Source organism: Coptis chinensis, chromosome 5, assembly GCF_015680905.1.
Source record: "Coptis chinensis isolate HL-2020 chromosome 5, ASM1568090v1, whole genome shotgun sequence".
Lineage (NCBI taxonomy): Eukaryota > Viridiplantae > Streptophyta > Magnoliopsida > Ranunculales > Ranunculaceae > Coptis > Coptis chinensis.
In genome coordinates this window covers 96800702-96815914 of record NC_141460.1, presented here as the reverse complement: position 1 = coordinate 96815914, position 15213 = coordinate 96800702, and the positions used below count along the sequence as shown (strand labels likewise).

Genomic DNA, 15213 nt, shown 5'->3' with positions numbered 1-15213 from the left:
GTAATTGGGCCGAGAGCCCAATTTTCTAAAAAAATTTGTCTAAAGTCCACTTGAATTTTAATTTTGTCCTAACTCTAAACACACGGATGACATCAGCAATAGAAATTTGTATGTAAAATACTGTGAAAATTTAATTTTATATATGTAATTGAAAATTTTATATGCAAATTTAATTTTTCATATGTAAATTTGAATTTATATATGATGACGTCTGCCCGGTTTGTCCTTGAGCCGAAATTATTAATGAAAATTTGTGATTGAGCCGAAATTATAATTAAATAAAAAATAATGACATCAGCCCGATTTTAGACTTATGACAAAATTAAAATTGAAATGGACTTATGACAAAATTATTATTGGGCAGCATTGTCCTTGGGTCGTAATCACTGATAAACAATATCCTATTTTATCAGCAAATTTAATCACCAACTCAATAATTTTGTGATTGTTGATATACAAAGGGCCCATGCAACCAACCATATTGCTTTCAACTCTTTAAAATAACGAATTATAAACAGGATTTCATTATAATCGCTACCCCCTATCTAAACAGTTAAAATCGGTTTTCGAAACTAATTGGTCAAGGAGCGATATGCGATTAATCGGTTATATCGGATGTACATATTTGATACTTCCAAAATATATAATAGTATAATCATACCAAATATTTCTAAATAGGTATCCGAGATGCAATAAAAATATCAAATTTTAATTTCATAATCACATCTAACCAACTCAATTTTGGAGTACAACAAAGATGTCAAAGACAACAATTATATATCAAAATATTTAAAGGAATAAGAGGAGAGAGAATATAATACAATAATTTGTATATTTAACTTTCGTTAAGGAGGGGAAAATAAGTAAACTCTTAGTTTTTTGTGTTGATTATGTTCTATTATTATTAATACAGTTTAATAATCCAATTTGTTAAGTTTATGTATTTTTTTTGGGTGGAAACCAATCTTTTTAGGGCCTAGGCTACCGTGAGAATATCTTCATAGGGATGAGGGCTCTGAGACCGTTGGATGTGTGATCCAACGGTCCGAAAAGTTTGTTTTTGATTTTCGGACCGTTGGATCACACATCCAACGGTCTCGGATCTCGTCCCTATGAGGATATCCTTGGGGTAGACGAACTCTATTTTTAGTAATGTTTTTTCTCAGTTTAGTAAGAAATCGGTCATCTCGGGGCCGATTAATCGCTCAATTCGATGATTAAATCAAGTTGGTAAGAAAATTTTAAAAATCGGTAAAACAACTATTCGGTTTACAAGCTATACGCGTGATTAATCGGTCATCTTGGCCGATATTGATAGCATAGCCCCCTATATGGCTATATCCTATATCTAGTTAAGGTCCAAAACATAGATATAGTCTGGCATATTGGATGCGAACTTTTTGTCATATATCATCGCCAACATATCGCACCCATAATTCAGATTTTCAAGTTGGCCATCGAGGAATAAGTGGAACGGAAAAGATTTAGTAATTTCAAAAAATCAGAAAGTGTGAATATGCTAGATATCTTAGGTCAAGAGCAAGTCCAATGGGGAGCTCCTAAAATGTGCCACCTAAAGCTTTTTGGCAATTTTAACTAGGCAAGTCAATTTTGCCATGTGAAAACCAAAAATAGATCCAATCGAGGTTTTAAAGTTGAAGTGTCAAATTGATATGGACAACAAAAAGTGTGTCATCCATCCAATATTTTTGTAACTTAAGTTGAAAGTTAAAACACAGATGGCAGGAAGTGTGTTGTCCGTCGAAATTTAACATGTAGACGGCAAAAATTCTGTCGTCCGTCTCTCGGAACATAATTATGGCAGCTACTAGACAAGACTACACATTTAGCTAGGTTTATCATACCAGCCAAATTTAAGACCATTCTAGCAGCCCTCTTATATTAGAATGACATTTTGATGTTTGAGGGTGCTATATGACCTTTAGCAGCCCCACTGGACTTGCTCTAACTCAAACGAGTGAGAGTATGACAGATACAATTACACATAACTCCCAACTCCCAAGGCACACCCATTTGAGTATTTGACAAATTTACAGGGCAAGTTCATGCAAGTCTCCCCTTCAGTAAAGCCTAATCCAATTTTCTGATCATACTCAAATCTAATTCCAAGTTCAAAACAAACTAACTCCTGCCCAACAATATTATGGGCACCTACCCATCCATATACTCAAAGCTTTATAGCGCGGAATTCGTCCAATTTAAGGGTGGAATTTGACCCGAGCGGCTCGAGCTCATTCAATTAGCTAAATGAGCTAAGCTTGAGCCTATATTATAGCCCGTGTAACAAATAAGTTTGCATCTGATAAGCTCAAATAGTAATTTCGCAATGTAAAATAACCAAGTTATTTGGGCTCGACTCGTTAAAAGCTCGGCTCAGGCTCATTCATATAATATATGAGCCAAACTTGAACTTATTCCAAAACTCACTTAATAAATGAGCTTAACTTGAACATAGTGAAGCTCGACTTGATTAATTCGAATTCCACCTTTAGGTTAACGAGTTGTTCATGGTAACTCCCTTCCATATCAACGTCCAATGCCCTCTCCAAAATTGAACACCAAAATTACATCAATTAGCGGGTTTACTGGTTAGTTGCATACACTTTTTTGGACCAAAATATTCATATCCCTTTTAAAAAAGAACTCTACATGCTAGATAATATGAATATACGATGATTGTTGATTAATTGGTACACTAATCCAAATCATCTTCCACAATACTTGGGGCTGACTTTTAGTTGATGCACTGCACTACACCGGCAAATTGAATTGAAAATGCATTTGACTATTTTTCTCATTTTCATAAATTATTCTGAAGTAAGCCTCAAGATCAGCAACGGGTTGACCTCAAAAAGTTTAATAGTAGGAAACCATTGCTGTATTAATACAATATATAGTTTGGGATTTTAGAATTATCGGAATTTCAAAAATCTGGCAAACTAAAATTTAAAACATTTTGACTCATGTATATTTTGATTTCAACTAATTTCAAAATCATTAAAATTTCAACTCTATGTTGTATTTTTCATTTTTTTGAAAAGTCGAAATATTCAGCAGAATTCTAACATTCTGTTTGGAATTGTGAACACTGATTAATACACTAATACCAAATAAGTATAATTATACAATATTAAAATGCTATCAAATGCACCGAATTACAGGTATTTGTGAGTGAAGGATGAGTTATATATTGCTAGCACTCAACACGGAGACATAAGAAACACAATGACTAGTGGGGGAGGCAAGGACCTAAGGTCAAGGTCGGTCAAGTAACCGGCCATCTTCAAGTTTATAATACCAGATTTACTGCGGAACCGACAATTTTTAAAGGTTTGAGCTTCAACAGCGCATGCACACAGGAGTGGTTTTTAATATAGGATTAACTAGTGTTACTCCACTAAATGAGCCAATTAGGATACCCCAGTACACAAAAAAAAAAAAAAAACAAAACATTCAACTCAATTTGATTATACTAGTTACTCCTTCAATATATAATCTGCAATCTATTATTTGGCAGTAAGTTTCTATGCAAGGCTTGCAAGCTGTGTTATCAGACCCGGCCTGGCCTGGCGGTTTGACCTAGTGAACTAGTGGCCCAGTCATCAAACTGGATTGGATTATATAGTAGATCGTTTAAACAGTTGACTCAGGCCAAACCCAGTTAACTCGTCCGATACTAAGTGAATTATATAATATTTTCAACTTAAATATTGACCCACTGGTTGAATCAGTGACCCACTAGTTAAACCGGTGACCCAATGACCCAATTCTTTTACTGGGTCAGTGTTCGGACTGGGTCTGATAACTGGTTGCAAGTGATCTGGAAACTCGACATGTAGTACCAGTCATCTTAATCTATGTCATCTTCATTACTAGATATAACCCGTGATCTTAATTAAAACCTGCAAAGAAAACTTGTTAGACTCAATTTAGAATTCCAAAGGTAAATTTTCTAATCTCAATTTAGAACTCCAACATAAAGTAGTTTTTTTAGCTTTGTTTTGCTTATTTTTTAAGAGTATGAGATTGCTTGTACTTGGTACGTCTTTTGAGAAGAGATCAGTTGAGAGTGGAGGCTAGAAAAAGGAAGGAGAAGAGAGTCAAGAGACTAGTTGATGTGTCTAATTAATTTGCGTATTCCTCTTTAGCCTTTTCTTTTGAATTTAATTTTGGTGTTGTCAAATACTTGATCTTTCTATCTCAAAAAAATCAATCTAGATAATTTAGAACAAAAATGTTTTTCTCTGTCTTCTATACACAGATAACCGGTTACTGCATAACCCGGACTCCTTTGTAAAATCAATAATTAAATGTGGACTTAATATGGCTGTAAAAACAACAACCAAAAAAAGCCTCATCCAAATATAAATTATTTCATAGTGCTTATTTGCTTACACCAATTAGCTATTTCTCCTCCTTTAATTTTTTGCTACAATGGAGGATGAGTTGATGACATCAATAATACCATCTATTTTTTTGTTTCAGTTCAACAAGAAAAATTAGATGCTCTAAGTTTAACCTAGGTGATTCTTGTTAATTGGAGAGATTTTGTGAAGAACGTAGTAGTATCAAAGGATATGTTACATTTACATCAGTTTTAAGTTTCAAGCGTAATCTCTTTCATTTCTTGGTTCAGACCGATAATAACCACGCAATAAGCCAATAACTCCATTTTTGGTCCTTTTCAATTAGCATTGGTATTTTGTCCATCAGTTATGTTTCTGGCAGCCGGTTATTTATACACTGTTCTTCATGGTGAAACTTGGTGATGTCGTGTTGCCATATGAATTACACAGTGATGATATCTAATGAGAAATTAACGATAACCTCAAACAGAGCACGGAAATAAAACGCTGCACGAAAAGAGTTGCACAAAATTCTAAGCAACACAAAAATAGTTATATATATCAAACTTAAAAGTAAAAACACAATATTCGATCCTTTACCAAAACAAAAAAAAACACAATATTTGATCTGTATCATTATATCTGAGTCGGTTTAATAGAAATTATATGCTTGATTTTATTTCGCCATCTATCCAATGTTTGGTTGATTCAATCGGTACCATAATCAGTTACCACCCTTGCACCGATGAATTTTAAGACAATTACTCCTCCTGTAAGGATTGGCAGCACGCGGTGGACCTTTCTGGCATGAAGGATGATTTGGTCCATGACGTTTGCATGGATCAACTACGATAAAACTATTACCAGGGTTTGCATTGGCAAGATTTGCATAAACATGGTTATTTACAAGCAACAAACTTACCAAAACCAACCCAAAAATCCATGATCTCATGTTGCTCACTGCAATTACAGTTTCCTTTTCTTTCTTTTGTTTATTTTCTCCTTCTTCCTTATAGAGAATGGCATTTATATGCAAGGTTTGTTTTGAACTGATGAAAGAAACAGACCAATTTTAATTTGGTACATTTCAGTTATTTACTGTGTGGTTTGATTATGGAGTATGGGCGGGTAAGCTATTTTTAGCTTGTTTATTCATAGCCTCTTGGTTTAGTTTTTCTGTGACCAGTGATTGTTTGGAAAACTAAAGTTTTAAAAAGTTTATGCCTCAAATTACACTTGATGCCTAATCCACAATCTGAATATAGGATCTGCTTTCTAGATCTTAGAATTGAGTCCCCCAATATAATCCAGTGATCTTAGACGCATATTTTTTCCGCACTGTAGAGTAAAGACACCTGTTGTCTTCGGATTGCCAAAGTTAAGTAGACCCCCAGGCAAATTGTTATCTAGTAAGTAGTAAGATAGGAATGTGTCTTTCAGTGAAGAGCATGAATGCAACTCACAGTGAACGAACCTCAAAATTAGAACGCATACTCTCCGCCATCTAAATAGTAATTCATGCATGGTTCATGATAGAAGAACACACCGCACTTCTCACAAGTACCATCTTGTGAATTCCCTTCTCAAGAAACATAAATTAAAATAGAGAAAATATCAAAATTCGTGAACCCCACTTTTCACATAAGTCTAAACCACATGGAATCTTAGATGATAAAATAACGAAAAAAAAATGGAAATAACCTATACTTGTGGTTGAGGTAGCACCTATCAATCATACTAATATTCATAAAAAGTAGGCAACAAAACTCAAAAGCAGAGAGAAAGAGAAAGCGAAAATGGTGGGTGGGTCTAAAACATCTATCATCCTCATGGCACTAGTATTACTTCTGCAAGTGTTTTATGCCATTTCTTCAATCAACTTCGATGAAGTAGTTCAACCTTGCAATGGTTCTATTGCAGAGTGTAATGAAGAGGATGAGTTGTTGATGGATTCAGAGATAAGTAGAAGGATTCTTGCGCCAGCCCGCTTCATTACTCCTCCAGCTCTTAAGAGGGATTCAGCTTGTCCTAATGGAGCACGTGGAGATCCTTATCATTGTGGTCCTCGTCCAGCAGGCAGCTATAATAGCGGGTGCTCCAAGCATTACCTGTGCAGGTCATGATGAAGTAATGTAAGTATCGTAATGCCCATGGCAAAATTGGATGTGTTTGGTTGACTTGTTTTCACGTTATTTATATAATCTTGTGTAATTTGAATTGTGCTCCTACAAGGCTACAATAATGATTATCTGTGAATAATGTACAAGCTATGGTGATTGAATTTGACAACTTGAAATCCTCAAGGGTTTTAAACATTAATATGGCAATCTAGAACAAAAATTTGATGTACTAACATAATGCTCCATGATCATTGGCATCAACATGTGTTTTTGTTTTGTGTCGGTGTGAGTTAAGTTGATCTTCATTTTGAGGGATCCTTACCACATACAGACCTAAGATATCCATATGGGCATATGGCCCTACACTTAGGACGCATATTTTTTCCGCACTGTAGAGTAAAGACACCTGTTGTCTTCGGATTGCCAAAGTTAAGTAGACCCCAGGCAAATTGTTATCTAGTAAGTAGTAAGATAGGAATGTGTCTTTCAGTGTCTTTCAGTGAAGAGCATGAATGCAACTCACAGTGAACGAACCTCAAAATTAGAACGCATACTCTCCGCCATCTAAATAGTAATTCATGCATGGTTCATGATAGAAGAACACACCGCACTTCTCACAAGTCCCATCTTGTGAATTCCCTTCTCAAGAAACATAAATTAAAATAGAGAAAATATCAAAATTCGTGAACCCCACTTTTCACATGAGTCTAAAGTCTAAACCACATGGAATCTTAGATGATAAAATAACGAAAAAAAAAATGGAAATAACCTATACTTGTGGTTGAGGTAGCACCTATCAATCATATTAATATTCATAAAAAGTAGCCAACAAAACTCAAAAAGCAGAGAGAAAGGGAAAGCGAAAATGGTGGGTGGGTCTAAAACATCTATCATCCTCATGGCACTAGTATTACTTCTGCAAGTGTTTTATGCCATTTCTTCAATCAACTTCGATGAAGTAGTTCAACCTTGCAATGGTTCTATTGCAGAGTGTAATGAAGAGGATGGGTTGTTGATGGATTCAGAGATAAGTAGAAGGATTCTTGCGGCACAGGGATATGCCCACTTCATTACTTATCCTCCTCTTAAGGCGGATTCAGCTTGTTCTAATGGAGCACGTGGAGATCCTTATCATTGTGCTCCTCGTCGAGCAAACAACTATCGTCCCGGGTGCTCCCACTATTACGGGTGCAAGTAAGGATGAAGTAATGTAAGTATCGTAATGCCCAAGGCAAAATTGGATGTGTTTGGTTGACTTGTTTTCACGTTATTTATATAATCTTGTGTAATTTGAATTGTGCTCCTACAAGGCTACAATAATGATTATCTGTGAATAATGTACAAGCTATGGTGATTGAATTTGAGAACTTGAAATCCTCAATGGTTTTAAACAGTAATATAGCAATCTAGAACAAAATTTTGATTTACTAACATAATGCTCCATGATCATAGGCATCAACATGTGTTTTTTGTTTTTGTGTCGGTGTGAGTTAAGTTGATCTTCATTTTGAGGGATCCTTACCACATACAGACCTAAGATATCCATATGGGCATATGGCCCTACACTTAGGACATTGAGCTAAAACGATTCCCACTGTCCACTTGATCGAATGGATATTTGGTCCATTATTGGTGTTAGGGTATTAAGGGTTTCAGCTCCAGATAAGGAGAAATTACTTTTGGTTTCGTAGTGAAAATGCTATTGAGCCATAATCAGTCCTGATCATTATCCGGCCAGTGCATATAAATATACATACTACGGGATTTTAGTGAAATGATACGATTTACTTCAATACATACATCATGATTAGTGCTAGCTAGTATATGTAAATGCCCTATCTAAGGTCTTGAACTCGAATAGGATTATAAAAGCCTTCCAGAGAACATAAATATATAAGATTATAAAGCATGGGATAAAATTTACTTTCAGTACTTGAAACTGTTACCGTTTCCTCACTTTCCTGACGCCCAAATATGCAATTACCAGCACAATTACGTGTAGTAATAAGGGCTAGTTTTATCAATCAAACCGAAGCCATATAAAGCTAATATATATAAGGTTGAAAGATTGAAATAGTACTGTTTCAGCAAGATTTGCCAAAACGCATCAGTTGAGGGTCGGAAGTAATATTTTTGGAAATGGTGAAGGAGATGATGGTTGGGAAAAAATGAGACTGGACTTCGGTTTTGAAGTTGCCTTCATACCCAAATATATTGCTTGGGATCAAGTACAGTTGGAAGTCATTGATCTATTGATTTTCATTCACTCGAGAACATACATGTTCAATTAATAAAATGGATTTGAAATCCCATAAATCACAATCTGATGTATAAAGCTCAATCAAAATAAAGTCAATAACAATCCCACCTTAATTAGTTGCCAAACAAAAAATCCCACCTTAATTACTTTTCATCACGAGTCCGGAAGCAAATACGTAGAGTAAACAACATTTAGTTAAGCCCGCCACATACATAGATTAGGCTCTAAGAACCACCCCGACATCGGTATATCTTGGAGCAGCTTGTGTGATAAGGATTTGATGGTGGAGGGAGGCAGCCACTGCTTGAATAGGATTGACCTCTTGTACCACCCCGACACGAAGGTTGATTCGGTGCTAATGATCCATAGCTGATGATGGGCGAATTTCCAGCAAGAAACCTTCTACTTATCTCTGACTCCATTAGCATCTCATCATCTGCCATACATTCTGCCACTGACAGATTGCATGGTGCTGGTAATGCATCATCACTACTTGTGTTATAAGCAGCTACTTTGAGAAATAATAGTAGGAAACCTGCAATAATAGGCAGAGGAATGAAGGAAGGGAAAGACCTTCTGGACTGCTTGGTGTTCATTCCTTGTGCTCACTCCTCACTTCTTGTTGCATTGAAATATTGAATCACTTTATATAAAAACAACTCGGCTTTTCAAGAGATAGTGGGAATACCACTTGAAACAACTCGGCTTTTCAAGAGATAGTGGGAATACCACTTGAAGAAGTGGGACTACAAGACGTCAAGACTACTTGATTACAGACAGAAACCCAAAAAGCAAATGCTTTCGATGACTATCATTATGGCATGAAATTAGGCCTCGCTTGATATAATGTGAAAGCTTTCACGTGAAAATGATGGGCGTTTTAGTGGACTGAGATTCTAAATCATTTCCACCATAATAAAACAAAATGCGAAAATTGTCAACAATTTGCCACATCTTAAATATGTATTTTGTGGCATGGCAATAGTTGAACTAATATACCAATGCCAAGTATTTTATTGAATGCAAGGTTTTGTACAAACATTCATCTGTGGCAAACTATAGAATCCAGATACAGAACGTAGCACAGTAACCCTCAACTTATCACACAGCTTCCAATTCTTAAACCCAAATATCTGAAGTGCAGTCACCACCAGGATATCTCATTTCATGGGCTAGGGATGGGCCTTCTGGTTCTTGACTGAAATCAACGAAGAAGTTTGGATTTATTGCTAGGCCCCCATTCTCTGTGTCGACATCAATTTGTAACATGTGGGAGCCTTTCTCTACCATCTCTGGATAAAACTGGCGATCCCAAGCGCTGAAAAGCGAATTAGTAATATAGAGCCGCTTCCCATCTAAGCTCAGCTGAATCATTTGTGGTCCTCCCTCAGTCGGTTTCCTGAAAAGAATAAATATAGCATTATAGTTAGTGTCATCATCGAGGCACATAATAAGTTCATGGGCTCTTAAGGGTAAAGCCAAAAAACTTCCATCAGAAATAAATAATGTTTGAACACCATCAATGCGGAATCCAATAGCATATATTATTCCCATTGCCGGTGTTGTTTCTGTTGTGGCTGATGAGTAAAATGACTAGGATTACCAAGAGAAGGTTTCGAGTATTGAATATCACAGAAATACCTTGATTTCTGGAACTTGAATTGAGTTTCTTTCCCATCTTCATCTTCTGCCACAACGAGGCTTCCCTTTTGAATCAGTCCCCCAACCCATACTTGGCCTGACAAGATAGGCTTCTTAGGGTCTTGAATGTTATATTGTCTGACATCTCCATGGAGCCAGTTAACAAAGTAGAGGTAGCGGTCATCAAGAGAGATGAGAAAATCAGTAATAAGGCCTGGCATTTCTGGAAGAATCCAGTTCTTAACCTTCAAAGGCGACACCGATATTGCAACCTGGAAAACAAATCGGGAGCATCTTGAAGATCAATGAGAACATTGAAAAATAGAAAAACAAAATCACAAATTGCTGTTAGGCAAAAAGGTATACATTACCTCATGGCTCCATGATCCATCAGCAGTCTTAAAAAATCTGACCATGTTACTTGTTAGCGCACACCCTACATATCCTGTATCTCGAGAAGGATCATGAAGAAACCTGATCTGCAAGATGATGCAATTAAATCAGTAGACCAAAACACATGCTAAACACAGTTTTGGGCACAGAACAAAATTGAACCAAAATAACAAAACAGGGTTTGCTGAGTACAAACCTCCAAGGGTATGAGCCCTGTATTGCCCAGATCCATTGTCTGTTTCAGTTCACCATCAGGCCAACTATATACGCACAAATGTCGTCCATATAGACCATCAGCAACATGTTGGAGATCAAAGCCTTTTGTAAAAGCTAACGGAGCTCCCCATGATGAGCTGATCATTGTCTTATGTCGGGGTTGGTACCAGAAATCATAACCGAAAAGAGGACTATGACCAGGTTTCTCCCACCTACATAATGAGACGTATAGTGTAGTTAGAATATGCAATCTGCTGAACAGGTATGGTGTAGTTAAGCCAAAATGTTACTCGAACGACCTAAACGTAGCTCACTTTCTTAACAAGACATGCTACATCCAATTAGTTATGCTGAATATAGGTCCATGTCCATCATATAGGATCCAATATATTATACGCCAGGATTGCAATATAGTGGTACATTTGTTGGTAACCCATATAGAATTCAAGGTTTTGACATAATGTTTTGAACACTCAAAAGACAATATAATCATCTTACGTAAAGATTTAGATAAATGGATGCCATATCTGTACGTCATATATCTATCAACAACAGGATTTAATGATTATGGAACTTGATTATGCCTGGACACAGATGTTTAAGTTTCCATCACAAGCCCTCTGCAATATATATAAATATCTCGAACGTACTCTCATCTGAGATGTATTGCATTTTTTAAGAGAAATCAAAAGGGACCACCATAGTTCTCACAATAGGCTGTTTGTCAGAGATTCAGTCTGATCCCTAGACGTTCACATGATTTGTTTTTCTAGTAATGTAGTTTTTCATGTTTATTTGAGACTACAATTCTTATACTTCACAGTGTGGATGGTAAACATCTACTTCCACTAGATTGAGTGAAAACATTCCAACTAACCTCCCTTTCACATTGAACTCTGAATCAAGAAGTAGAAACCCATTTCCCTCGGCATTTCCATCTTTATCTCCAAGGCAAGACACCAAGATATCGCCAGAAGCAAGGCAATGGGAAGTATGGGGATAAGCTAATCCAGTCTTCTGAATGATACTTTCGGGCTCAACAACTTTATGCAAAGAAGGAGCCTTGGGATTCTTTTGTGTGTCAACAACATATATGCGACCAGACCTGAAAGAGCATAGAACACGGCTATTTATGGAGGCAGATTCAGAGAAATATGGTACACACAAATAGTAATATCTTCATGTTAATCACTAAGTATCAACTACTGGAGAAGAGATTCAGATTTGTCTAGCCTACATGATATGGCTGAAGTTCAACAAGATGTGAAGTTTCTTCAAAACGTCAGCTATATGTTGAATATGGAATCAAGTAACCAGATAATTCTCAAATTGGAAGGTATACAAGATCTTTTGCTGAGCTAAAGGCTTGACAGTTGACAGTGCTAATCGTATCTATAATGCAAACTAATATACTCTGCACCTCTAGTAACAGAAACTCCGAGGAATTTAGGAGAGACGGCATGCCTGAGGATATATAAGCTCATGAATATCGTCATGAAAGTGAAGGCTAAATTTAGATAAGTGAGAAAATGTGTCGCTTCGGAACAATAGGTAATCAATATAACTAATATTTTCAAGGCTCTTTCTTTCAATAATAGCCACTTGGTGCACCGATTAACGATTTTTTGCTAGCATGGGGATCTATTTATTAATAGAGATCACTTAATTTGGATATTGAGTCATCTGGCTCTACGGGGAAGATCATATTCCAAATAATATGCCGCTTATGGCATGAGTTCGAGTCTTACACCAATGACGGCATGACCAGAAAACGCCGTTTAGCTGAAGCATCTCCATGGCAAGAGCTGCACGAATTCCAGCCAGTATGATGAAGTTCATCGCCAATGTGTGGCACTGGAAGCCTATGGATGACTTTTGAATAAGTAGGCGAGTTTGGATCAACATCCACTGTAGCTAAGTAATCAGGTTTCTCTCTTCCTGTCCCTATATGGATGACAAACATGCACACAATTATCAGACTAACTTTGAATTATATTTTATGATAACCAATCTATTCCACGTTAATACTCAGTTTCAGCTGAGGTTGCATTGTGGTCAGGCATTTAGTGTAACATAAAACAACAACAAAAAAAATGCAACATGTACATTTTTTATCATATGATAAATTGACGAAATTATCCTGGTTTCAAAGATCACTCATTTTTTTTTCACAAAGCAAGTAATTTATTAAATTGGTCAAGATCTCAAGATCATTGGTCAAAATTGGTCAGTGTTACCAATTTGGAAGATTACTTTATCCAAATATAGTAAACTGCCACACACTACTACTGGTCCCAAACAAAGAATTTCTGTAATTTAATCAAGAAATAAATAAATAAAGATAAGATTTTTTTTTTTTTTTTTTGAGTTACCTGAATAAACACAGGTAACATAGAGAAGAGCTTCTTTGGGACCAGACATGGCATCAAGAGGAGTAGCATACCCTGGCCCATTCTTACAACACCCTCCTCCTCCTCCACTAATCTCCCCCACAGTTGTGTATTCCACTGCGACACTAGCCATCTCCCCTTTATTTAATTATATTATTTTCTCTGCTCCGATCCTTTTACCGGCTAAACTGGCAGGGATAATGCACTGTCTTGTTTTTCTAAAGGTGGCAGGATTATATGGGGCTTTATTAATATATACTTCTTTGTGATATATGTCCAGGTACGACGTATCTCATTGAAGAAATATGAGGTTCTGATTGCGTTATGTTTATCTTTTTGTTCTTATAAAATATGTCTACGAGTGATGTATCTGTTTGGTCCAGATTATGACACGTATGCAGATCAGTGCTGTGCGTCACTTGTATTTTTCGTTGCCGTCTTTAGTGGGATCTCGTGCACCTTAAATTCAATAAATGTTGCGTTAAATTCAATAAATGAAGATCTCGTGCACCTTAAAACAATTCCGGTCTTTCTTAGAACTTTAGAAGTAACATTGTCAACCGATTGTTCTATTAAAAAAAGTTCAGTTCATCGCCTAATCCGCAATTGAGTTTTCTTACAAAACCGATAAAGACATTTATCAATGCTTTGTTGTAATGCATGGAATGCATTGCGTCCAACCACTCAAGGTTGAAATCACTGTGTGGCTAATAGAAAAAAGGAGAATTCTTAGGATGAGTCCAATGGCTAACTATACCTTTAAAAACTTAGCTAAAGTCAACAGATTTTATTCTCTATCATTAATTCTCTCTGTATATATATAAAGAATTTTATTCTCTATTTTTATCTTTAGATATATATTATAGTTGTACCCTCTTTGCTCTATTTTTTGAGCATGGACCGAGTCTCCAATATTTTGTAAAATTTTTTGACTAATTACTAAAAAGTAGGAGACTAATATGAAACAATTTTTTCTAAACTCTATTACTAATTAGTAAAAAAAATATGATATAAAGAAGTAAACAATCCTATCTAGATTTTCATAGATTCTCCAATTTTTCCTAAACACTATAAATATTTAATTATGAAAAAATATGGCACAAAAACTAAATTCTTAAAAACAATCGTTTCCAATCAAAAACGATTTTCCTAAAACCCTTACGCTACGAAGAATAGTTTCCATACTAATCTTAGGTGAAGTTTAACATAACAAAGTTTTTTTTTGCTAGAAAAAGACAATGAAATAATGAAGGAAAAAATAAATTGAGTTGCTTGAATATTTAGTTTCTACATTTGTTAACCACACATGTGACTGGGACAAAAAGGAAAAATTTAGGTGAAGTTTAACATAACAAATTTTTTTTTTAGAAAAAGACAATGAAATAACGAAGGAAAAAATAAATTGAGTTGCTTGAATATTTAGTTTCTACATTTGTTAACCACACATGTGACTGAGACAAAAAGGAAAAATAAAAGTCAACTAATCATAAAATAAGTAACAGTGTACACTCAAAACTAAGCGGACAACAAATAAAATTGTATTGTTTGTACTATATGTCTATATGGGCCTAAACAAATAAAGTTGGATAGATTTAATGCATCATCCACTTTGGGATTTAGACATTTAGTCATCGTTAAGGATTTCAAAAACCATAGTAATTACGACAAATTTCTGAATTTATATAAAAAAAATCAACATTATAATGTAATTTATAATTTTATAATATATATATATACCAAAACAAAACAAATTACAGTGGAAAATTAAACGAGAAATCAAAAATTGGATGCAAATGCATTAAAATAATCTCAATGAGTAATTAACG

The 15213-nt window shown here is 35.6% G+C and overlaps 2 protein-coding genes across 2 annotated transcripts; both read right to left on the bottom strand.

Moving 5' to 3' along the window:
* Positions 1-8971: 8971 nt before the first annotated feature.
* Positions 8972-9343, bottom strand: RALFL32 (ralf-like 32). Its single transcript, XM_086563663.1, has one exon. The coding sequence runs from the start codon at positions 9341-9343 to the stop codon at positions 8972-8974; it is 372 nt and encodes a 123-aa protein (XP_086419789.1).
* A 395-nt stretch (positions 9344-9738) lies between these two features.
* Positions 9739-13711, bottom strand: LOC147500605 (selenium-binding protein 2-like). Its single transcript, XM_086562212.1, has 7 exons — positions 13370-13711; positions 12746-12941; positions 11875-12102; positions 10978-11209; positions 10760-10867; positions 10389-10660; positions 9739-10146 (listed from the first exon to the last, which is right to left on the bottom strand). The coding sequence occupies exons 1-7, from the start codon at positions 13518-13520 to the stop codon at positions 9867-9869; spliced, it is 1467 nt and encodes a 488-aa protein (XP_086418338.1). The 5' UTR covers positions 13521-13711; the 3' UTR covers positions 9739-9866.
* Positions 13712-15213: the final 1502 nt, after the last annotated feature.

Excerpts from the sequence above, each read along its gene's own strand:
- LOC147500605 (XM_086562212.1), bottom strand. The coding sequence starts at position 13,520 with ATGGCTAGTGTCGCAGTGGAATACACAACTGTGGGGGAGATTAGTGGA. Across the intron at positions 11,210-11,874 it reads GAGTTCAATGTGAAAGGGAG|GTGGGAGAAACCTGGTCATA; the intron begins GTTAGTTGGAAT and ends CTCATTATGTAG. Across the intron at positions 10,661-10,759 it reads ATGGATCATGGAGCCATGAG|GTTGCAATATCGGTGTCGCC; the intron begins GTAATGTATACC and ends TTTGTTTTCCAG.
- RALFL32 (XM_086563663.1), bottom strand. The coding sequence starts at position 9,343 with ATGAACACCAAGCAGTCCAGAAGGTCTTTCCCTTCCTTCATTCCTCTG.